General features: G+C 35.0%; 1 protein-coding gene across 4 annotated transcripts in view; it reads left to right on the top strand.

Annotated features, from left to right (window-relative positions):
- Positions 1 to 24,866, top strand: part of FSTL5 (follistatin like 5) — a 542,283-nt gene that overhangs the window by 22,719 nt on the left and 494,698 nt on the right. For all 4 annotated transcript variants that reach the window (XM_045831808.1, XM_045831806.1, XM_045831807.1 and 1 more), the window contains exon 2: positions 24,240 to 24,381. In XM_045831808.1, the coding sequence (XP_045687764.1) occupies positions 24,256 to 24,381 (126 nt within the window). In that variant the 5' untranslated portion in view covers positions 24,240 to 24,255. The remainder of the gene's footprint in view (positions 1 to 24,239; positions 24,382 to 24,866) is intronic.

The raw sequence follows: 24,866 nt of genomic DNA, 5'->3' as shown, positions 1-24,866 counted from the left end.
GTTAGGTTGTCTGCACTTATTTATCACATCCTATTTGAAGTTTAATCACAAGACTATTTATCCCTTAAAATGTTCTTTGAAAAAATGGGAATTACTTTTGGTGCAATTTAAAAACTCTGCATACCGTATCTTCCCTTTGCTGTTTCCAATATGCATTATTATATTGAAGTCTCTGAAAAATCTTTTATAAAATTATTTTTATCCCAGCTTTCCTAAATTTTATTTGACCACCTATTTTTTCCATGTATAAATCCAATTAATGTATCACTAGTGTTCTGTGGAATGTAGATAATTTTGTAATAATACTGTAAATTGGATTAACTTTCTTTTGGTGTCTAAATGGCTATATTCACAGGCTGGATTTTCTGGTATAGAGTTATAACTTATTTGTTTCATTGATTGAGTCTACTGCTTTAGAGTCCTGTCTAGGTTTTTTGGTTAATTCTCTAACCAACTTTCCCTCTCAATGTCTACCCATTTGGCAGAAATTCTTTTTCAAAGTATATTTTATTGATTATGCTGTTACAGTTGTCTTAATTTTCCCACTATGCCCATCTCCAACCCTTATCCCCTTTCCTCCACCAATCCTTCCCCACCATAGGGTCATGTTCATAGGTCATGCATGTAAGTTCTTTGGCTTCTCCATTTCCAATACTGTTCTCAATATCCCTCTATTTTGTACCTACCAATTACGCTATTTATTTCCTGTACCTTTTGCCCCATTCTCCCCCTCCTCCTCCTCACTGATAACCCTCCATGTGATCTCCATATCTATGATTCTGTACTTGTTCTAGTTGTTTGCTTAGTTTATTTTTGCTTTTTTAGATTCTGTTGTTGATAGTTGAGTTTTTTGGTCATTTCACTGTTCATAATTTTGGTCTTCTTCTTTTTCTTAGACAAGTTCGTTTAGCACTTCATATAATAAGGGCATGGCGATAATGAACTCTTTAAACTTTACCTTGCCTGAGGAGCACTTTATCTCCCCTTCAATTCTAAATGATAGCTTTCCTGAATAGAGTAATCTTGGATATAGTCCTTGCTTTTCATCACTTTGAATATTTCTGACCAGTCCCTTCTTGCCTCAAAGTTTCTTTTGAGAAATCAGCTGATAGTCTTATGGGAACTCCTTTGTAGTTAACTGTCTTTTTTCTTGCTGCTTAGAGATTCTCTTTTTATCTTTAACCTTTGGTATTTTAATTATGATGTGTCTTGGTGTGGTTCTCTTTGTGTCTAACTTTTTTGGGACTCTCTCTGCCTCCTGGGCTTGTATGTTTATTTCCTTTGCCAAATTAGGAAAGTTTTCTCTCATTTTTTCAAATAAGTTTTCAATTTCTTGTTTTTCTTTTTCTCCTTCTGGTATCCCTGTGATTCAGATGTTGGCACATTTGAAGATGTCCCATAATCATCTTATTTTCTCTTTGTTTTCTTGAGTTCTTGTTTCTTCATACTGTACTGGTTGACTGTTTATTTCTTCCTTATGTTCCAAATGGTTGATTTGAACCCCAGCTTCCTTCCCTTCACTGTTGCTTCCCTGTGGATTTTTCTTCATTTCAATTACTGTAGCCTTCAGTTCTTCCCTTACGTGTTTGCCATTCTCAATGAGTTCCCTGAGCATCCTTGTCACCAATGTTTTGAACTCTGCATCTGATAGGTTGGCTATCTTCCTTACTCTTAGTTCTTTTCCTGGAATTTTGATCTGTTCTTTCATTTGAGCCATATTTCTTTGTATCTTCAATTTGGCAGCTTCCCTGTGTTTGTTTATATTGGGTAGAGCCACTTTGACTTCCTGTCTCAGCTTACCTGTTACGTTGTAAGGGGTGGAGACTTAGGAGGTATTCTCCAGGGTGGGGCAACCTGCTTAGCAGATTTGTGGCGCTGTATGAGGGGGAGGGGTCAGAGAGGAAACAATGCTGCTCGCTCAGCTCTCACCCCATTTCCAGTCACTTTCCCCACTTCCCATATATGACTGGCATCCTTCTAGCTGCTGCCTTGATGCTGAATCCCAAAGTGGGTGGTTTTGTGTACATTTGAGGACTGTGCAGTTCCTTTAGACATACTCTCCTGAGTGGGTGGCGGTTTCTCCTGAGACTGGCCACACTAACACCCCATGGGATTTTATAGCCAGAAGTTATGAGGCTTTATTTCCAGGCACTGGAACCCTGGGCTTTGCAGTCTGGCCTGGGGCCAGATTGTTGGCTCCCCCGGCATCCCTTTTCGTTTTTATGTGCCACATGTGAACGTGAGGCTGCCCATTCTGCTGGCTGCCACTGCTGCCTGGCTGCTACCACTACGCTGCCACCACACCAGGTTCTCTCCTGCCTGGCTCCCCATCTCTGCCCCTCCTACCCATCTGGATGAATATTTCTTCTTTAAATCCTTGGTTGTCGGACTTCCATACAGTTCAATTTTCTGGCGGTTCTGGTTGCTTTTTGTTTTGAGGTTGGTTGTGATCCTTCTTATGGTTGTGCAAGGAGTGAAGCATGTCTACCTATGCCTCCACCTTGGCCAACCCTTTGGCAGGAATTCTTAATGTCCACAGTTCATCCAGAAACATAGATACTAGGTATGAATCCATCCTAAATTTGACATACTCTTAGTAAATAATTTGGTTTGCTGATGCATTTACCTCAAATGTAGTCACCACGGACATATTCCTCCAGATTGTCTTCAAGTCCACTCTTTTTTCACTTACAAGGTGTCTTGTCATCCCACACAGCCAAGCTCATTTCAGTTATAACAACCCCTTAAAGATATTACAGATGGATGTAGTTATTTTGTGGCAGGTGAGAAGGTAGGTTTTTGACTTAGGGCATATTCTTTCTGAGATATGTATGTGGTTTCAAAGTGGAAAACTACAGTAAGGGCTCACATTTATAACTCTGGGAAGAAAGGATCTGTGATGGATTTCGATTTAGACAACATAACCCTCCAGATGACAACTAAAACACAGGAGTGCATGGAGACCGAGGCAGAGTGTGAAAGATGAAGACCTAGAACAGAAAGTCACTACCCTTAAGAGCAGATAGAGAGGAACAACAAAACATGAAAGAGATTTCAAACACCCTTTCAGATAAGCGATGGAAAATCCACAGGTTATTGCCATGCAGTCCCATGCAGGTTATTGCAATGCCATAAATGGAGACATTTTTGAAGATAAAGAACATGACCGTTTATTTAATACAACACCCAAGGAGCCATGCTAGGTGCTGGGCGCTGTGCTATGCTGGATGGCAGCTGTAAACACAACAGGTTTAATCCCTGACCTCGCAGAGCTTGAAGTATGCAATGATATCAAAATACTTAGGGAAAGCCAAGATAAAAAGAAGTATTTAGAAGTTTTCATTAAATTTATTAGCAATGAGTATGTAAAGAAAATTTGGTGAGATAACTTTTTGTGAAGCAGTGGTGGAAGAAGCTGTGTTGAAATGGGTAGATCTGTAAGGCATTTATTTTACATAAAATGCATAAGGAAAAACATGAGGTACACCAAAATACTAAGTATCATTGACTGTGGGCTGTGGAATTACAAGCATTTTTTCTTGAATTTTTACTCATTTTTTAAATAAATGCCTACAATAGAGATACATCATTTTTATAATGATAATAATATGTGAAAATGAAAGAAAAGAAACTACTCTGTTCTACCAAATTATTATTAATTACATTCAAAATATAAATGAACTGGAAGTATAATTTTTCTCTGAATAATAATATGATGAACATAAAGGGCTTAACAAAATGACTCAAACAAATAATAACATTAACAAAATCCAAGTACATCCGTTTTAAGGACTTCTTTATTATGAGTGGCCCCATGATGATCTAATTAAGCAAATAATTGCTAAAATTCAACTTGTGCTATGCTGACAACATATATCCACCAAAAAAACTAGAGCCGCCGTAAGTTTCTAAAAAGTGGATTGCAAGGCATTAATTTATGTAGCTTTTAAGTTGGCACATGCTAATGCTTGCTTTCAAAATGCGTAATAGCTTCAATTCCCACCAGTTTAGCAGCTGACATGATTATGTCCATGAATCCTCCAGGAAATGGCGGCAACAGTAATAACTAGCCCAGTTAACAAGAGAAGAAAAGGACTGCCTGGCTGACTGCTTAAGTTTCCTATGTTAACATTGATTATAAACATCAGTGGTAGTAAACACAGCTATTGCATGAGTTGGAGCTGTGCACATTTATGGGAAAATGAGATCAGCAGTCATGATTCCATTCTATTAAAACAACCCCTCTGAGGCCTTTGCAGGGTAATACCTTTGTTGTTCCCCCTTCCTTCCAAGGTGGGGAAGGGACTGTGGAATTATGATCTCCAGGAGCCTAATGAGAAGGGGTTAAATTGTAAATGTTTTCTAGTGTTATTGTATTGTTCAACAATACACCATGGAAACCACTGAGCCCTTTTTTCTCCTTTCAGGTACATTTCATAAACAAATTAAAACATTTTTGAAATATTCTCAGGTGGTCTCCCATGTCATTTAACAGAAAAATGTAATTGCTAGCCTGAAGCCCATTAATGAATTACAATTAAAATACACCTTGCAAGATGAGAAACTACAGGGACAGTGTAGTCACATATTTTAAAATTGAATCTTTTGCCTTCCCAAATATACCCCTAGGTCCCCTGAGTAAAATTACTCTCCTCCAGCACACTTGGGCCTAGCCTCCTTGGCCCGAGATGTCACCACGCTTTAATTTCCCGGGATCATTCTTATGCCTCATCATTTTACAATTGAGGGGCCCAGAGATTGATATGAGAGAACATACATTATACAGAATATGGGAGAATAATGGAACCGATGTATTAGAAATCAGAATTTTAAGCTTTAACAAACCATGAAGATCTTCATTCTAGGTCACGTGATTGATTGAAACACACCAAAACAATTACAATGACTTCCCCTATGTAGTGCCAGGTTGTGGCCTGATCGTGGTCCCCAGCTCTCAGGACTAGGTGGCTTCCAGTGCAAAATCAAGTCCCACTCCTTTTGAAACAGGCAAGGTAGTCAGAGAACCTCGGAAAACTGGGGGTAAGGCACCCTGGTAATGAGGTCCTGAGAGAAAAGAAGGGGATAAATGTGCATTCCAATCTCTGTCCTTTATATTTTAGAGCTGCTTATTTAATGTTCCTTAGCAGAATCAGAAGAAATGGAGCATCTCTTTATGATACCAATTATCACACATTTAGAAAGGTTCATAATTTCAAGGGAAGTATGTATGACAAAGCTTTATGCCTTTGCTCTACACATATTTATCGTATCTATTTGTATGGCTGACACCAGCTGAAACCATGGACCTAATCTGAGAGAAGGGCTGCATTTTAAAGTGGATGGATATTTTTTCAATATTTATATTAAAATAAGATGTTACTTTAAATGCCTTTAAAACAAAAAAGTTGAGGTGTGGAGAAGGAAGAAGAAGGAAAGGAAGCACAAAGAGTTGAATAAAATCCATCAGTAAACATGGTACATGTCAATCTCCTGCTTTGTGTCCTGTAGAAAACAGGAATGGGAACCACAGGAGCTGAAATTTAGGGTGTGACCTTTTAACTTTCTGTGTGATCTTAGAGAGGGTACTTATCTGTTCTCAGTGGCCTATTTGTTTACTGCAAACCAGACTTTCTTTCCTCTTCTCCTTTTAGTGTTTTTGAGACCTATCCATATTGTTAAAAGCTCAGATGCATATGAAAATACTTAGATTACAAGGGAAATAGAGACAGACTCATAGAGAGCAGATGACAGCTAAGGTGAGGGGAGGCTGGAGGGTGGAGGGAATTGAACAACAACAGAAAAGGACTCATGGACATGGGCAACAGTATGGTGATTTGCAGGGGTTGAGAGAGTGTATAAGGGGAATAAATGGTAATGGAAAAAATACAACAAAAGATTTAAAAAATGAAATACTTAGATTAAGTTCAACGCTCTAAGCTTCTGAAAAATTTTAGAATTACTGTCTCTTCTCTGTTACACACTGAAATGTAACAGTTTTGATTGATTTCTAATACTTTTTAAAAAGTCAGACTTAAAAAAATGGTTACAATCACCTTATTTTTCAGACTATAAGATTCACTTTTCCCCTTCAAATTTGGGAGAAATAGTGGTTGTTAATGCTGCTGTTAAGTTCTGTTTACATTTACAGTGGTGAAATATTATGTTATTTATGTTATTAAATATTTCACCACATTTTTTGCTTCAAAATTTCTTTAACTATTTTCCTCCTCTAAAATCTAGGTGCATTTATGGTTCAAAAAATATGGTAATGGCATGCAGGACTCCACAAGTTGATAATTTTGGGGGGAGCTAAACAACTTCTTCCTCTATAACATACAATGGAATTAGCTCCTGCTAGAAAGCAGATGGTAACATTCCAAAGTGAAATATAAATACCTACAATTTTCTTGCTTGCACCTTCTCCTTCATGCCTCTGAAGATTATTTCATGTCATCTACAGCAAAGACGCCCTACTGTTACTCTAAAAAACAGTGTGCAGGGCAAGCATTTTTGATGCCACTAACAATTTTATTTCAGGTTGGAAAGATTAAATTTTTTAAATTCTAAAGTGTGCAGTGTTTTCCCTCTGATGGAGCACTGTGCCCTAATATTTCCCCCCTCACCTCTAGGCTGTAAATGAAGATACTTGAATAATACAAGTCTCCCTGCCCTGCTGAAATCAAGAACAAAACCTGTATTCAGACACTGAAATCCCACACATAGTTTCATTAAATAAGTAAAATATTCACCCACAAATATTTTGGTTGGCTTAGGTATGCAAGTTTAGTGTATGTGCTAAGAGGGTAATAGTGTAGTGTAGTTTTTCACAGATGTAGGGCTTGTCCTACCGATATTGGAGTCACCCTACAGGAATCAGAATCTCTTTGGTTGAGCCTGGGAACCTTTAACAAGCACTTGTAATTCTGAATTCTCTTGCCCGCTTAAGTCTGGTAATTATAGGCGTAGTGAAAGGTTTGCTGGTCTGATTGCGGGGAAAAGGAAGGCAAAGGCTGGGAAAGCCCGTCAGGTGGGAATGGCAGAGAGCCCTGTCAGTATAGACACTTCTAGGCCCTCTCGTTAGGGCGGAAGCTTTTGACTTTCATTCACATTCTGCTTGTGTCTTTCCAGCCCAGGGAATCTTCTCTCAGCAAGAAACCCTTGCTCTTGAAAGTAGTCTCCAATTCCATGGAATAATTTTATGTCATTGTGACATTGGATTACTATAATCTTGGTGAAGAGAGTTGAATGGCTGGGCCACATCCTCTGGAGAATCAGTACACATCTTTTGGAATGTGACTTTAATTTGAAATGATGCCACCATATGGCCAGTTACAAAGAAGCCCCTAAGTGGCCAAAGGGTCCCCACATTCTAAAATCTAGTTGATTTTGATATTGAACAATTATGACCTTGTTATAATCACCACCAATATTTTTTTCATTGTGTAAGTTTATACAAATACTGTATTGGATTCATTTATTAAATATAAAATATTAATGGAGTTTTATTAGTCCACAAAGAATAGAAGAGCCTACTCTCTCTAATGAGAAATCATGTCCCATGATCATTCAGATTACCCAGATAATATCTGAGATTCTATTTAATTTAAAGGGTGACTGTGTAGTAACATGTTCCTGCTTGTTTAAGTATATTCTTATGTCTTTTCATGGTTTTATGTTTTGATTCACAATGTCATGTGAACCCATTAAACCACCACATTGGCCATAAGTATAATACCACTTGTATCCTAATTCACAGGGTAGGTTTGCATAGGCTGTCTATCTCTGGGTTGAAACATATCACTGTGTGAAATAATAAATGATTAAAAGTTATTTTCCTTTTATTTTATTTTATTTTTTTAAATGGAAGGCTTTTTTTAAAAGATTTTATTTATTTATTTTTAGAGAGGGAAGTGAGAGAGAGAGAGAGAGAGAGAAACATCAATGTGCGGTTGCTGGGGGCCGTGGTCTGTAACCCAGGCATGTGCCCTGACTGGGAATTGAACCTGTGATGCTTTGGTTTGCAGCCCGCGCTCAATCCACTGAGCTATGCCAGCCAGGGCTCAGATATTTTCCTTTTAATATTATTCACATATCTAATGAGTAATGTGGCTTGTAGGTACCACCATTAGGATGCACATGCATATATTAACAAGGAGTAATTGGCATGGCTAAAGACATAAATCATGTAAATAAGCATAGAAATATATTTATGGCATAATTATTGACCATATTTAATAATTCATACCTTATCTATGCTATGAGAATGTTGATATGGTGAACTGATAATGTTAACATTTAAAAAATATATAGCCAGTGCCTGTTCCATAGTGAAATAATTATTTAGAATTTGTTGACTTTTGATCCCCATGGATAACAAGGATCCAAATCCTTTTCCAGTGTGGTTGTATTAGCCAAATCACTACACATCAGTTTAAGTTGGTTGTGGTTGTTTTTTTCCATAGCATTAAATCGAATTCATATAACCTACTTATAAGGCTTCATTAAGATAACTCAGCAAACATTTGCTATTGTTATCATTATTTTGTCTTAACTCTATAGGCCTTGACATGCCTGGAAGGGCATGTTCTACAGTTGTCTTTGAGTTAACACAGCTTACATAAATTAAAAAAGGTAGGAAGAAAAAATAATCACATTTATTTGGAGCGTCTTCATATTTTATGCAGATTATCAATCATTGAAAAATACATTTGGAAAGATAATAAGCTTCTGTTTACACAGGTCATAGATATTTTTTTCACAAGTTTTCCTAATCAGTTGCACAGAAAGTGCTTACCACGTTCAAGCTTGATTGAACTTGTTTGAAAAGATTATGCTTTTCACACCCATGAACCTGCTTATTATGCACTTTGTGAGGGGTGAACTTAAAGTTATGATGAAACAGTTTATACAGGTAATACTAAACTTATGGATATAGGAATATTTTTTCTTCCTTGAGTGAACTTGTATAGACAGTGAAAACATAAAGCAAAGTGAAAGTTTTTCAAAGACCAGACACAGATGATTTTTTTTCCTAAAGTATTCTTCAAGCATTCAGGGATAGCAGAATACAATCATTTGACGAGACCTTCAGTTTGTTGCTTAAAATGGCAGGGTGATTTCAGAAAATGAAAAATGTTCAGTACCTGTGTGAACTTTACCCTCTAGGTTCTCCGAATTCTATGGCTTCATATTTGTAATCTCACTGCATTGTCTTCGCAGAATGTGTTTATACTGGTAGCATATTACCTTTCTAAAGGGCACATTCTAAATCTATGATGAGTATATTTGAAAGGAATTGATGGTTAAGTTTGATCAAGTTCTTCTTCTCTTCCCTAAAGCAGATGTTTTTCTGAAGTACTATCTCCACGGACATAAAATTTGGAAAATTATGTTCTACTAGTTATTAAAATTTAGTATTTGCGTAAGATATTTATACAAAAATGGGTTATTTCATTTGTGTTAAGTTATTATTTAATTACAATTGCTTCTTTTGTTTTTATTTTATTTTGTTATTAAAATGAAGCCGAGGGACACCTTCTATTAATACTGTCATGAGTTTATTGTCAGTTTCTAAAAGTTTGACAATTATGTAGCATTGTTTTAAGACTCTTCTGTGGGACAGGCCATAAATACTGTTCTCTTCATGTTTTTGATTACTATGATTTAATCAAGAATTTGCTATGTAACATCAAATGTGCCATAAAAGTTTTTTCTTTCCACTTATTTTTGTAAAGAGTATGAAACTCGCCAAGATTTACTTGGAAATATTAAACTTCAGCTGACTTCTCTGGGAGACATATTGTTAAACTTAAAATTCAAATGGTAAAACGTTTCCATTACAATGTTCACAGCATTATACTTCATGTAAAATGCGGACTTAATACAAAACAGCTGAGTTACTTAAACAGAAAACAGATAAATTCTTAAGCAATGAGGTATGAAAGCTAAATATAACTTGAGGATGACATATTGCCAAAGTGTGAACAATCTCTTGTATGTAAAGTCATTTCACAATGAGAGAAAGATGTGATTTATAAGCATTGTTACAGAAGTATGAATACAAAGTAATAAAACACATTGTTAGGCCAGGACAAAGAAAATACCAGTATCTTTATTCCATTTTCTTAGTTAGGTATCTTTTTTCTACATATTTTATAATACTAAGATAATTATATGGAGTTATTTGAATCTTTAATAAATCTTGGAAAGAACTGTAGATATTAAGAAATATATCCAGCCATATTCCTATACATGTGTCCAGAAATATTCTAGACAAATTACTAGAGGTATCAATAATTAGCTGTGTACCATCAGAGTTCAGCTCTGTGTTACACTGACTCTATGAGAAATGACTTTGGATTACATAAATTCCAGATATAAATCACAACAAGTTCTGATGAAGGACTTTACATGTTCCTTCAAAGTGGATTTGGAAGACAAAAGCAACATGTTTTTTTTTTTACTGAATATTAGGGATTATTATGAAACTCTAGTAATTATAATCTGTGGTATCTGCATAGGAGTAGATAGGTTAATGACATCAAATAGAGAATTAAAATTAATGCAGATCTATCCGCAGTTGAACCTTAAAAACAAAATAAATAAGCAGAACAGACACAGAAGCATAGATACAGAGAAGGTTTTGAAGGTTGTCAGATGGGAGGGAGATCATAGGGGATGGGTGAAGGGGTTAAGAAGTACAAATTGGTAGTTCCAGAATAGTCATGGGCATGTAAAGTACAGCATAGGGAACAGAGTAGCCAAAGACCACATATACATGACCTGTGGACATGGCCAATGGTGTGGGGATTGCCTGAGGGAGTGGGGGCTGGGTGGGTAGAGGGGGGCAAAGGGAGGAAATTTGGGACAACTGTAATAGCATAACAATATAATATAATTTAAAAATTTTACCAGTTTCAAAAAAACCCAAAACATTTAACTAAGAGAAAGTTGTAAGTCAGATTGACTTTTTCAAAAACTATAGTTAAATAGAACAAAACTAAAAATAAAAAATACAAGTAAAATGAAGTAAAATCTTTTCAAAACCTTTTTGAATCAGTTACAAAACTAAACTGAAAAACTGGATGCAAACATGAGATATTTTTGTGAAGCAAAGGTGTTTTCTTAAACATTGTAGCTTTATTATAAACCATTGAACAATTAGAAATATGCATTATAGTGAAAAACTATACATTATAATTTAAATTAAAAGTAAAAGTAGAAAATGTAATTACATTTTTATTAAAAAACAAGAAGTTTAGGAGCGAAGCTGAGGGAGGTAGGCTGTGTCCTTGAGCTGTTTCCCTCCCTGCTTTCTGCCCCCTGGCGGGACTGGCCTCAGCCATTTTTGTGTTAATTGTAGGACAATCCCTGGGCTGAGTCAAGCGTGTTGTTTGCTTTACAAGAAGAGTAATGAGATAAAAGAAGCAAATGATTACTAGCGTTGGTGGGGTGATCACATTGTAAGGTATAAAAATGTCAAATCACTATATTTTACGCCTAAAACACATATGGCCCATATAAGATTATATAGCAACTGTGTTTAAATAAAAACATAAATAAAAAAAAAGAGTGGTGGGGGAAATGAGGACAACAATAACAAAATTAAAATAAATAAAAAGTGAAATGAAAGGAAGCGTGCCTGCAGGAAGGTTTGATAGATTTTCAAGCCAGCACTCGATATTTTCTTGTCTGTTCTGGCTGTTCAAGCTCCCAGTTTGCAATAGAGTCTCATTAAAAAACAAACAAACAACCAAAAGGCATCTCTCTTATCCTCTAACTGCAAGAAATCATTATGGTTGTTACTGGTTCTAATAAGAAAGGAAAAAAAGAGATAGATTTGACCAATAATTTTAAGACCAACCTATTTTATTGGGAGTTTATATTCTTTAGTCTGAGAAAAAGAGGAATTAGAGAACCAAAGTTGCTTAAGAGTTAGTTCTCTGGGTTATTATATATTTTGCAGAATTACAACGATCCTAAAGCAGGTCATCTGTGGTTCTGATGATACTACTAAATTTGTGTTACAATTCTAGGTAATTTCCACATAGTATTTGTCCCTAATAAATTAGGAGTTATCCCAAAACACCTCATATGTGAGATTCTCAGAGATCAAACAGGCACATGTCTTTGTCTTTATTTTCTTCTAGAAACATTTGTGTCAAAAGACATATAATCCAGAAAGTAGTTATGGAGACATTGCCTGAACTCACATGTCCAGTCTACCCAAATTGGTAGATTTTGTGTTGGCAGACTGTTATCAAGAGTGTGAAAGCATGTGCTAGTTGTGCCTGGAATGTGGTGAATATTCAATGTGTACTTTTTAGTGTGATATTATAAAACATATTTACTACCCTTTGTTTATCTTCTCTGTTTTTTTCTCTAAATATGATAGTTTGTTTGAAAGATGTTCAACTGTTTCCTTGTAGTTTTTCAAACTTGAAACCCCTTTGTTACACCATACAGAAGAATCAACTCAAAATGGATTAAAGACTTAAATGTCAGACTTGAGACCATAAAAATCCTAAAAGAAAACATAAGTAATAAAGTTATGGACATTTATTGTGACAATATTTTTTCTGATATATCTTTTCTGGCAAAGGGAACAAAAAATAAACAAATTGGATTATATTAAACTAAAAATTTTTTACACAGCAAAGGAAACCATTTATGAAATGAAAAGGCAGCCCACTGAATAGAATATATTTGCCAATTATACATCTGATAAGGGGTTAATATTTAAAATTTATAAAGAACTGTAAAACTCAACACCAAAACACAAACAATCCAATTAAAAAATGGGCAAAGGGCCCGATAGATACTTCTCCAAAGATGACATACAGATGGCAAAAAGACATATGAAAAGATGCTCAGTCATCAAATAAATGCAAGTTAACAATGAGGTATCACCATATTGATATTCTGACACCCATCAAAATGGCTATCATTAATATATTCTGACACCAGTCAGATTGGATATCATCAGTAAATCAATAAACAACAAGTGGTGACAAGGATGTGGAGAAAAGAGAACCCTCATGTGCTGTTGGTGGGGATGCAGATTGGTGTAGCCATTGTGGAAAGCAGTATGGAGATACCTCGAAAATTAAAAGTGTAACTGCCTTATGATCCAGTGATTTCACTTCTGGGAATATAGCTAAAGAAATCCAAAACACTTAATTCAAAACAATATAAGCACTCCTATGTCCATGGCAGCGTTATTCATATTAAGCAATATTCGGAAGCAGCCCATGTGTCCGTCAGTAGATGAGTGGATAAAACAGCTATGGTACATTTACACAATGGAATACTACTCATCTGTAAAAAAGAAGGAAATTGTACCCCTTGTGACAGAGAAATGTACCTGGACATCATTATGCTAAGTGAAACAAGCCAGTCAGAGAAACATGAGTACCATACGATTTCACTCATACGTGGAATCTAATGAACAAAATGAACTAACAAGCAAAATGGAGACCTGATAGATAGAGAGCAGGCTTATAGCTCTCGGAGGGTAAGGGTTCTAGGGCAGGGGGGTGGAAGGATTGAGTAAAAAGAAAAAAGGGGGAAAAAAACTTATAGACACAGACAACAGTATGATGATAGCCAGGAAGGGAGGAGGGAGTGCAGGGAGGTAAGGGAGGGTATAGTGAGGATAACTGGTGACGGAATAAGACTTGCCTTGGGGTGGTGAACATGCAACACAGTGTACAGGTGATGTCTTATACACCTGACACCTGTGCAATTTTGTTAACCAGCGTCATCCAATAAATTAAATAAAAAGAAAAAAACATTATAGATCTAAAAAATAAAATAAAATATGTCACTTACTGAAAACTAACTTCACTTTTATGCTATTTTTGCTCATGACTTGTGTTTTGATCCTGGCCACTATAGAACTAGATGAAACAGTTAATTCCTGTGAGAAATTTCTTGGAACGTTTCAACCACTCTTGTTTGGTTCAAATCAGTAGGACTGTGCTTGGTTGGCTTAGCTATAGTCTGTCTGTATGTCTGGTTTACACTCTACCTGCCGTATTTTGCATGAAAATGTGGAGGTTTTGACTCTGAAAAGACTTTAGGAAAATCCTCATATGGAACTAGGTAACATTAACCTATTTCCCTGCACACCAGGGTGGGGGAGGCATAAGGTCATTCTGGGAAATGTCCTGGGTCCCAATGACTTTTAATTCTAACTGTGGACTCCATCCTTGTACTTCACAGTTTTCCAGAAATGCCCTAGAGTACCTCTGAGACTCTTGACATGAGTGAATGGGCAGTTTTCCCGCGGTACTTCAGTTTTAAATACCAAGCAGATTAAGTTGTTTCCTGTGTAACTTCATTGTTAAACTGTAACGGAATTTTTTTTTCCTTGTGCAATAAATGTAGTCTCAATGTAAAGAACGTGGGTTGCTAGAAATCTTGATATGGGATAGGTTGAAATTAAAATCTGCCTGACATTGACAAAATTGCAATGATGTTTTAAAACAGCAAATAAAATCAATAACATAGTATCTTTGGGATTTTCGGCGAAGTCAACCCTAAGAACTTCATTCTTCTTTAATTTACACTTCAAGTGCGCATCAAGGTAGGTGGCAGTGAATTCAGAAACAGAGGCTGCAATGGTTTTCTCTTCCCTTGAACAAGGGCACTATCTTCAAGGTCATCCAATATATTATTATTATTATTTTAAAATTATTAAAGCATCATTTTTTCATAGTATATCAAACATTTTGCTTCTTAGATACAAAGTAGGTTAATAGGTCTTTCACACCAACCGTATATTAAATTCTGATATTTTAGTTAAAATTTTGCAATATGCAATAAGTTACATTCATCATATGTAGGAGAAAATAATTAAAAAAAACACAAAAACTAAGATCAATGTCATTGATTAATTTTAGTTTGCATAAATCTATTTGTTACTTACTTTGAAAAGAATTACTAAGTAGTTTCTATAACCTTCAGTTTATGTTACCATGCCAACAGACATTCCTTAAAATTTTCTTGACTATAATATTGAAAATAAAAATATAAGGAAAAAATGAACTTTATTATTCTGATTAGATTTTTCTTTTATGAATTTAACGTACTAAATCTGTGGTGTATCAGTTTAAGAGATCAGATGAGTGAAAGAAAGTGGAAAAGCAGACTGCAAAAGGTTGTCTAGAAAGGTGAAATTAAATCATAACGGTATTGTGTGATTGAAGCTAAAGGGAGAAAAGGTTAAGTAAATGTGCAGCTTCTGCTGGAGCAGTGTTAATAGATGAGTTAGTAGAAGCTGGATTACAGCAGATTGAGAACTGTAATGCAAAAGTTAACAAGATCAGTTTATGAACAGAGCCTCTAGTAAAATTTGTATCTTTTGACTTTTAAAATGTTGTCCTTTCTTCTATAGCATGCTGATGCTCAGCATTAAAAATACTTTAGGTACAGTTTTTAAAAATACACACTTTCAGTTTATCAACCACAAGAAGAAAAAGTACCTATTTTGATGTCAGATTTCTGTGAAAATAAACCCAAACTTAGAAATTCAAGGTTTGAAATAAATCACATTGAAAAATGAAAGAAGAATACTGAAGTTGCTTCTTCTTTTGATCTTGTCACACATAAGCTGCATGGACCTGCAGTGGAGAAGAGCTAGAGCAGCATGCTGAGATATATCATATTAACTTGGCCACATGATAACATGATTATAACCAGTCATTTTACACCATGTCACAGAGCACGGCTTTCAGCAAGGTGGAGGATTGATGGTCCATTGTGTACATGTACCAAATTAAATAATCCAGAGTATTACAATCAAATTTATTTTAAAGTAATTCAGAGTATTCATTGTAAAAAGGAAACTGACAGAAGATGTTTTCATGAGCTATACAAAAAGAATTGAATAAAGTTTACTTTTTTTAAATATCACCTACGTATTGAAGGTCATTATACAAATGGACATGTGTATTTAATTTAATATCAGGCTACATATAACACACCTTTTGATTGTTGGATCGTGAATATACTATAAAGTCTAGGGGCCTCTTTAAGGAGATTGAACATGAGGCACTGTGAGTTGTGTTGTTTTTTTCTAAGTCTGAGACACCAGTGTAGACAATTTGAAGTCCTACCTATTGTAAACTTATAAAATTTAAAGAAACTCTTTGGTTATGTAAGCTAGAACCAGAAGTTAATTCTGTTTTATAGTTGTCAAAGGTGCTTTAAAAATGTATTTATATATGTATATGTGTGTGTGTATTCTGTACTGTATATAATTATCTGTGTATAACTGTAACTATAAACATTTGTATGATTATATAATTATTGTTTCTCAAGTTATATATATCAATTTTATATATTTATTGATTTACTTATATAGCATATATTACATATAATTTACATGTTAATGTATTGTATATAAATATGTAAAACTTTTGCATAACTGCAGTTATATAAACCCAGCTGTAACCATCTACATATAACTTTAACCTTAAACATACATAACTATCTTCCCAGTAAAAATCACTGTGATGAAAAAGGGTATAAACAAAATTCTTTCCCAAGAGTTGTACTTAAACAGTATGATCTGTAAAGATGGTGACACCTATGTTTTCTCGGTGGACTTTTGGAAATGTTAGTGAGCAGTAAATGCAGAGTTGTTGGGGCTCACCGAGATGTGGCTTCTAACCAAGACCTCAGACCCAAAAGCATTTGCACACATGCGTTTTTCCTCTCCATAGTGAATGAATTCCAGTCAGGGACTTTTCATATTAAAAAATATACTATAGTTGGAATCAGGACAGCTAGGCATATCTTATTTTCTTTGTAGGCACACTTTTTCTCATCTTTTTCACTGGTTCTCATCTTCCTCACCTATAAAAAGAAAGAATTACACTAGATTTCTAATATATTTTTCAGTTCTGTTATCTGTGTTCTCTGTTATACTTAAATATTTTATTTAAAATGTTTTCATTATTCTAGAAGAGTTCATATAACTGTAGCATCAATAGTTGTGCAAAGCAAAGATGATTTTGGAAAACAACTATCACTTGAAATTCTTTTTCTGTGATGTGCAATTTTCGTTTGTTGGGTATATGCATCTTTTAAAAAAATAAATTTCAGCATGAGTACTTTCTCTCAGTGCAACCTTAAATTATACATTTTACACTGCAGTCACTCTAAAATGACAATGAACATATTTCATCTACATTGAGCTTCTTTCAGCGTCAGATTACGCTGGCTATTGAAAGGTATAATTGATTAGAATATGAACAGTTTTGTTCTTCCAAATTAATGACTCAGATGTCATTGAAATTAAAGGGCTTGTCATTGAAATTAATGATTCAGATGTCATTGAACTCAGATGTCAATGAAAAAAAATATTGTTTATACCCTTTGGGTTCCTTGGGTTCACTCCTTCTTTGAAAGAGTGAAATTAATTTAATGATCATAATTGTCATTAACATATTTAATTCTATTCTTATCCCAGATGTTGAGGAAAAATGTGTACTACACATGTTATAACCTTTCAACATGGAGCATTGCATTGAAAAGTTTTGGACATTTTCACCATGTAAACTAATAATCACATAATTCAGAACTGAGGAAACTTCCATGTCTGCTACTGGTTCTGTAGAGATTTGACAGACACTCCCCCACTTCTATGCAGTCTGGGCATAGAAGTCACATGGCTATTGCTCTCCCATCATTACTTCATGTGTTTATCCTGTATCTTCACTTACCTTGATGTAAAGGGAATTTAAGTGAAAGATTCTCTTTTCCAGGAGTAATCAGTGTGAAAAATTAGCTTTTTTTCCTCTATGGCTACTTCTTTACAGACTTTCTCTTTATTTCTGTATCATCATGTGTGGGGGTTTTTTTTGTTAATTTTTCAAATACTTTTACATGCATTATTGTATTAGTTTTGGGTGTACAGCAGAGTGGTTCAACAATCATACACTTTACAAAGAGGTTCCCCCAGTATTTCAAGTACCCACATGGCACCATATATAGTTACTGCAATATTATTGACTGTATTCCCTGTGCTGTACATTATGTGTGTCTTAGAAGTAGAATTATATGACAGATCCGTGGGCAGTATCTGATAGGAATCAGCCTTGGGTTCAGATACCAGTTGTGACATTAACCGGCTTTCTGAACTTCGACACTTTATCTTGATATGTTTCTCTTTCTTCATATTGGTTCAGTGTAAGCAATCAAATCTATGAGGAAATGTTTTCAGATGATCATATATCACAAGGCACCATCCCAGTATTTCTAATGGGATATATGTGATCTTTTTTCCTTTGCTCCTCTCCCTAGCTTTTGTGTTTTGTTTTGTTCTCTAATTAGAATGAGTTTTTAAAGTTAGTGGAGAGAATTGATGGTGAGATCCATTGCCCATAATAAAACTGGGTTATTGGAGAATGGTTTTTCTAAAAGAAATGTTATGATAGAACTCATCCACAGAGTTCAAAGAAGTAGGCGTGAAGTTTGAACGGGTCCAAAGATGAAAACTGTTGGAATAGCTGACTTGCCTGATGGATATCAAGAGAATGTAAGAGATGTCTCTCTGGTCCTTTCAGGTTCAGTTGAGCTAAGGAATGACAAGGTTGTCTGTATTTGACAAGGGGGGCTTTTCCAAAGAAACTTTCCATTGAAAGCCTGATTTTGATCCAAGTGTAAAAAAAAAAACAAAAAAAACAAAAGCTTTTAGTGATAGCCACAACTTAACACCTAGCTGGACTTCAGTCAGTTTTATGACTTTTTCCATTACGTGAAGAATATTAATAATGTATTATTATATATTTACTATGTCAAATTAGTTACTCATTATCATTACTTAATTCATTTATTTATTTATCCAAAAATATTTATTGAGCTCATGCTATATGCTAGGTACTACTCTAATTCACACAAGTGTTTAATAAAGGAGTTCTGATTTTGTAGAGTTAACATTCTGGTTGGATGCAGAGAATAAGCAAACAAACCAGTAAAAATATAGTAGGTTAGATGAGGATAAGAGCTGTGGCTTCCAATCATTCCATTCCTATGAAAATTTCCCTCATTCCTTTTTCCAAATTTATCATTTAGCTATTTTTTATTTTCTCTATCTCCTAGTAGCATTTAATCTTCTATTCAATCAAACCTGCCTGAGGGCTTACTCTTTCATCCTCTTCCCTGTTACCTCTCTTATTCATGCACAGATTAGATGACACATAAATGTTAAGGACCCCAGGCAGGTGTCTCTAGTCCAAACCTCTTAGCTAAACTTGTTTCCTATATCCTAAAACCTATCTCATATCTCCAACTGGGCTACCAAAAGGCATCTCAAAAAACAAATTGTTCTTTTTTCTCTCAAACTTGTTCTTTCCCATATCATCTCCAGATCAATGAGTCTACGTGCGAGGAATAAGCTGGTGCAGGTGCTAGGCTATACCGGGTCATAAATTTTTCTTACAGATGGGGCACTACTAAGGCAATTGGTTTTGCTTAGGCAATATAGCAAGACACAGTTAGTTTCTCTGTCTCATAGAATTTATAAGAGACCAAAAAAAAGGCACTAATGACTATTTAAGCCACCTCCCTGTTACAGAACAGAACGAAGAGAGTTTTGTAGAAATTAAGAAATATGCTAGATTGTGATGGAACCAGCTTAGTGTGCTTCCTTCTATAATTAAATAAGGATGATAGCCTTTCTTCAATCAATAACCACAGTGCAAAGTAAAAAGCCACATAAGGGAGATATGTAAAAATTGCAGCAGGGAGCAGCAAACCCTGTGTGAGACTGGGAGAGAAGGTTTCACAAAGGGCGTGGCTGGAGCTCTCTCTTGCAAAACCTCCAGAGGTTTTCCAGGATAGAGTGAGACCCAGTGAGGATGGTACAGATGAACCCCTCGGCATACTTGACTTTTCTGAAACATTTATAATGTTGCCAATGTGGGGGATTTGCTTCATCTTGACATTCTTCCCAATCATAGGCACAAAACCACAGAGAGCATCCTTCCCCACCTCAAATGCTACATTTCGTTCCTAAGGCAATCCTTTAACCCTGAGAGTTTGTTTTCCCATATGATTAGACGTGAGATTCTAGAGAATGTGTAAACAAATAAAAAACTCTCAAATTTGAACTACTAAATAACATAACTACTCTAAATCCTACTGCCATAAGCAGCATGCCATATGGTAAAATAAAATAGTTTGATCCAGAGAAAAAGGTTATTTTTGAAGAAGAGAAACCTCTGTTCATCACTTAACCATTTCTAGGTCTAACTCCATTAATTCTAATATTAGGCAGACACTTTTTAAGCTACATATGCATTTTGATTTCTCAAAGTTAATAATAGTTGTTTTTCCTGCTTCCATATAAATGTTGAGGTTGCAAGAAAAAGTCATAGGATCATTATTGCACCATCTGTTCTAGCTGGTTTGTTTTAGTCACATGCTTTTCAGTGTTCTTGCTGAGCTGTCAACAATCTGCCAATTAATTATGAAAATCTAACAGGTTGTCAGAGGTTACTACACTGAGAAAGTGAGCTCACCAGCCCGTATATCATGCTATTGCTAACTGTTGATTGGCAATTTCCAGGACACTTTTTGTGGATGAGTAAATTTTTAAAGACATAATAATGACATCTTTGGATCCTGTAGCTGAAGAGAACTAAGAATATGATAATTAGTTTCTGAGCATACATGAAGAAGAGCTATCTTTTTGTTTAGGTGGTTATCTGATGACTATACAATAGGATTCAATTATTTTTCTTAGTAATATTTCGATGAAGACACTCTTACAAGGTAGATAAACATACAAACTAGTCCTTGTTCTTTGTCTTGTCTAACACTACACTGCTGCCTTCAGAAGACTATCTGTAATAGAAATCAGAGTTCTCTTAAAAAATGTTATCTGACATAATATTAGTCCCGTTTCACTTTATCTGTAATACCAGGTACATTACTCCAGTTTTCTGATAGCTTTTGCTGAAATAAATTGTGTATATTATATTTTATTTTCATACTTTTTATTAAGAAATTTTAGACTTGAAAATCATAACATTATCAATAAAGAAATTAACCGTGGTTAACAATATGAGATGTTAATTAAAATAGTACAAGTAGTTTGCATGTACTGCATATCAACGATTTACACACTGACTTATTTTTATCAACTTTTTGTGAAATTTCTTAAAGCATATATTCTTAGCCTATCTCCTTTAACAGAGAAAATATTTCAGTAGATAGTTGATCAGTGTACTAATAATGTATGAAAGTTTATTTACCCAACATATATGAGAGTTTGGGTTACTTACCAAAATTAATTGTTAATTTGTTGTATATTTTATAGTAAATGAAATATATGCAGCCATATGTATATATATTTCACCATATATATGTATACAATTATATGTATAAATGTGCATGTGTGTGCATGTGTATGTAGAAACAGAGAGAAAAGAGTAAGAAAACCTCTTATATGAGCAATATGAGCACTTTTAGGAAATTTTTGACCTCACCTTTATCCAGGGTGATGAACAACAGAGTTAACATCATGTCTCCTCCCTCCCTCTCCTGGTTGATGACAGAAGGAGCATAGTATTCACATACCTGAGAAAATATTCCGTCACCTGAGCTTGTCCCATTTGCTTTATTTTTGGGATTCTATCTTGTATTTAAAATATTTCACTCATTTGTCTAATAAACATGTATTAATCCCTCAGAGAACAATTAGACTATACATCAAAATCACAGCAAAATGATAGATTGCTATTAAAAATATTTAGTTTTCTCAGGTTAGTTTTCTGATTTTTTAAAAGATTTTATTATTTATTTTTAGAGAGGGAAGGGAGGGAGAGAGAGAGAGAGAGAAACATCAATGTGTGGTTGCTGGGGGTCATGGCCTGCAACCCAGGCAGGTACCCTGACCGGGAATCGAACCTGCGACACTTTGGTTTACAGCCCCTGCTCAATCCACTGAGCTATGCCAGCCAGGTCTAGTTTTCTGATTTTTTTTAGCAGCAGTGAAAATAGGAATTCCATTCAGCATTATCAGAGTGCAAGAAAACATGATTCTTCTTTTATCCTTATGCAGGGTGACATTCATTTATGGATTTATTTATTGAGTGTCGAGTAAGTGCCAGGTGATTTGCTAGACCTACAGAATATAATGCGGAGAAAAAAATACCCTATATCCCTGCATTCATAAAGTTTGAAGGAGAAGACAGGTATATGCATAACCTAGTTAAGAAGGCCAACATTCAAGCAATCATATTAATTTTGTATAATTATAAACACATGCTCTGAAATAAAGGAAAACTGATCTCTGATTGTGAGCAGCTATGGCCTTTAACTCAGGCTTGGTGTTATGAGCCAGAGTCCCTGAAGGATATGTTTGGTATGTGAAAGTCTTTGGGTCATAAATGGGTAAGAATGGGCATTTCCATGGAGAAAATAGCATACCAAAGCCAATAGTCGGAATGGACAAGATAAGTTCAAAGAAGTGAATAAGGTTAGTGCCACTGGAGAGCAGTTATTTACAGGAAGAGAAAGATATGCAAAGCCTGGATTCTGGGAACTTATATGCCATCAGTAATTTTGTTTTTATCTTAAAGGTAAATGAGCATATCCTAAAATTATTGACAAGGGCAATAACAGTATGAAGTTTGGGTTTGTTGTGATCACTCCAGCTGTTGTGAGGAAAATGGATTGAGGTTTTGTGTGTGTAAATGTGGAAGGGCAGTACAGGTGTGATTGGGACAGTTTAGGAAGAAGAGGCGCTGATAGCTTGAGCTGTTGCGATGACTGTAGAGTTGGAGAGAAACTAATGTTTAAAAGATATATTTTAAAGGTAGAAGTAACAGAACTTACTGATAGGCTTAGAATGGAAGGTAAGGGAACCAACGATATCAAGGATGTCTCCTTTGTTTCTGCTTGAGTAAATGGATGAATGAAAATCAAAGAAAACATGACTTTACATGGTGGTGTGTATACTATGAGGAGATGCTTTTGAAACATGAAGGTGGAGCTGTTAAGTAGGCGAGCTGTACCAGTATGGAGATTAGGTGGAAGCAATGCATGTATTTAAAACCATAGACTTTGTTGAAAAAATCTAGATGGAATGAAAGGGGTAGGAAAAGTGCCAGCAATGAGGTTTGGTAAATTGCAATATTTAGTAGCAAAGTAAAGGAGTAGCATTAACTCACAAAATAGCTGAAGAAATTTTACAAATTCTGTAGAGACATAGGGGAGGGGTGTCATAGACACCAAGTCAAATGACTGTTTCTTAAAAAAAGAACTGTTACACTGATAGTGACATAGAAACATGAGTGAGATAGGCTATGGTCAGGCAATGGACAGAATGAAATAGACAATAGTTTACTAGCACTCTTGAGAGATCTAAATTATTCAAGAAATCAAATGTACAGATTGGCTCAGAAGGAGAAAGAGCTCCTCTATTGCCACACTAAGTACAAAAATGGTGAAAATAGTGAAGTGTAATTATAATTGAATGCAAAGCATAAACTTAGTGTCCTGTATGATAATAGATACAATTTTATAATTTCCTCGAATATCAAAAAACATAGAATATTGAAAAGAGTCAGGAATTTTTGTTTAAAGCACTTATAAAGCAATTTTCTAGGAGATCCCTTTTTATATTTTATCCTTTTAATTTTTTACTTTAAGAAGATGCCCTTTCAAATACTATTGGGAAAATGTATTCATAACGTAATAAAACCTATCTGCATAATTTCTGTTCTACCTTAGTTTATTAAGTACCTACCATAGAAGACTCTTAATTTCTCACCATTCTTACCAGCAGATTATAATAACTATAGTTAAGAATTATTCACCAAACATACTCAAAGAGGAATTACATATTTACAAACATGCTAATAATTGTATTTTGTGTGGATGCTTAGAAAATTATCCATGGTTTAATGTTTTCTTTTTCTTTATGTAATTTTCTTTCAATCTGCTTTTATTAATTTTCTTCTCAATACATTTTTATTGGCCCCTATGTTCTACTTATTGAACATTGTGTAGGGCTGTATGAGTGAAAAATAAAAATGGTATTTGTTACGATGTCAGGAATCTTAACTTGTATTTGAAGATGCTTAACTATTATGGATTCAATTGGAAATTGCTGGTAATTTTTTATTAGATCTGTGAAGATTGTTTTGTGCTATTTAATACTGCTTAATACATTTCTTGAATACATAATATATTTTTCTGATTACTCATAATGTTAATTTTCACAGGTGGAAAGCAAAAAGGATGTTTAAGTGCTGGTCAGCTGTTTTGGTACTTGGATTCATTTTTTTGGAGTCAGAAGGAAGGCCGACCAAAGAAGCAGGATATGGCCTTAAATCTTACCAACCTCTGATAAGATTGCGTCACAAGGTACAGTCCCTACTCTGAAGTTTCTCATAGTGCCTCGCAGTTAGGAACTAAAGTACTAGTTTTCTGGTTTATTATTCACTTGGAGTCTTAGAATATGCTTTCGGGATATAATTATGAAAAATTCACATTTTAACACAGAAAATGGTCATAATTATGTAAATTTACAATTTTGAGAATTAAATACTTCTAAGCAAAGTATAGAGATGGCTCATTTAAAAACATTTTTCAAGTTAATGAGTAGTAATAGTAATATATTTTTAAAAACATGTAAAGTGGAATAAGATCTAATCAATTGGATAGTTTCTATTATTTCCACATTAATTTTAAGTTTAAAACTTCTTTTTTAAAGATTTTATTTATTTATTTTTAGAGAGAGGAGGGGGGGAGAGAGAGAGAGAGAGAGAGAGAGAGAGAGAGAGAGAGAAACATCAATGTGCGGTTGCTGGGGGTTATGGCCTGCAACCCAGGAATGTACCCTGGCTGAG

Source organism: Phyllostomus hastatus, unplaced genomic scaffold, assembly GCF_019186645.2.
Source record: "Phyllostomus hastatus isolate PE091 unplaced genomic scaffold, TTU_PhHast_1.1 phas_contig_159, whole genome shotgun sequence".
Lineage (NCBI taxonomy): Eukaryota > Metazoa > Chordata > Mammalia > Chiroptera > Phyllostomidae > Phyllostomus > Phyllostomus hastatus.
Note: the sequence above shows the minus strand (reverse complement) of the source record. Positions and strands in the feature narration are given on the sequence as shown.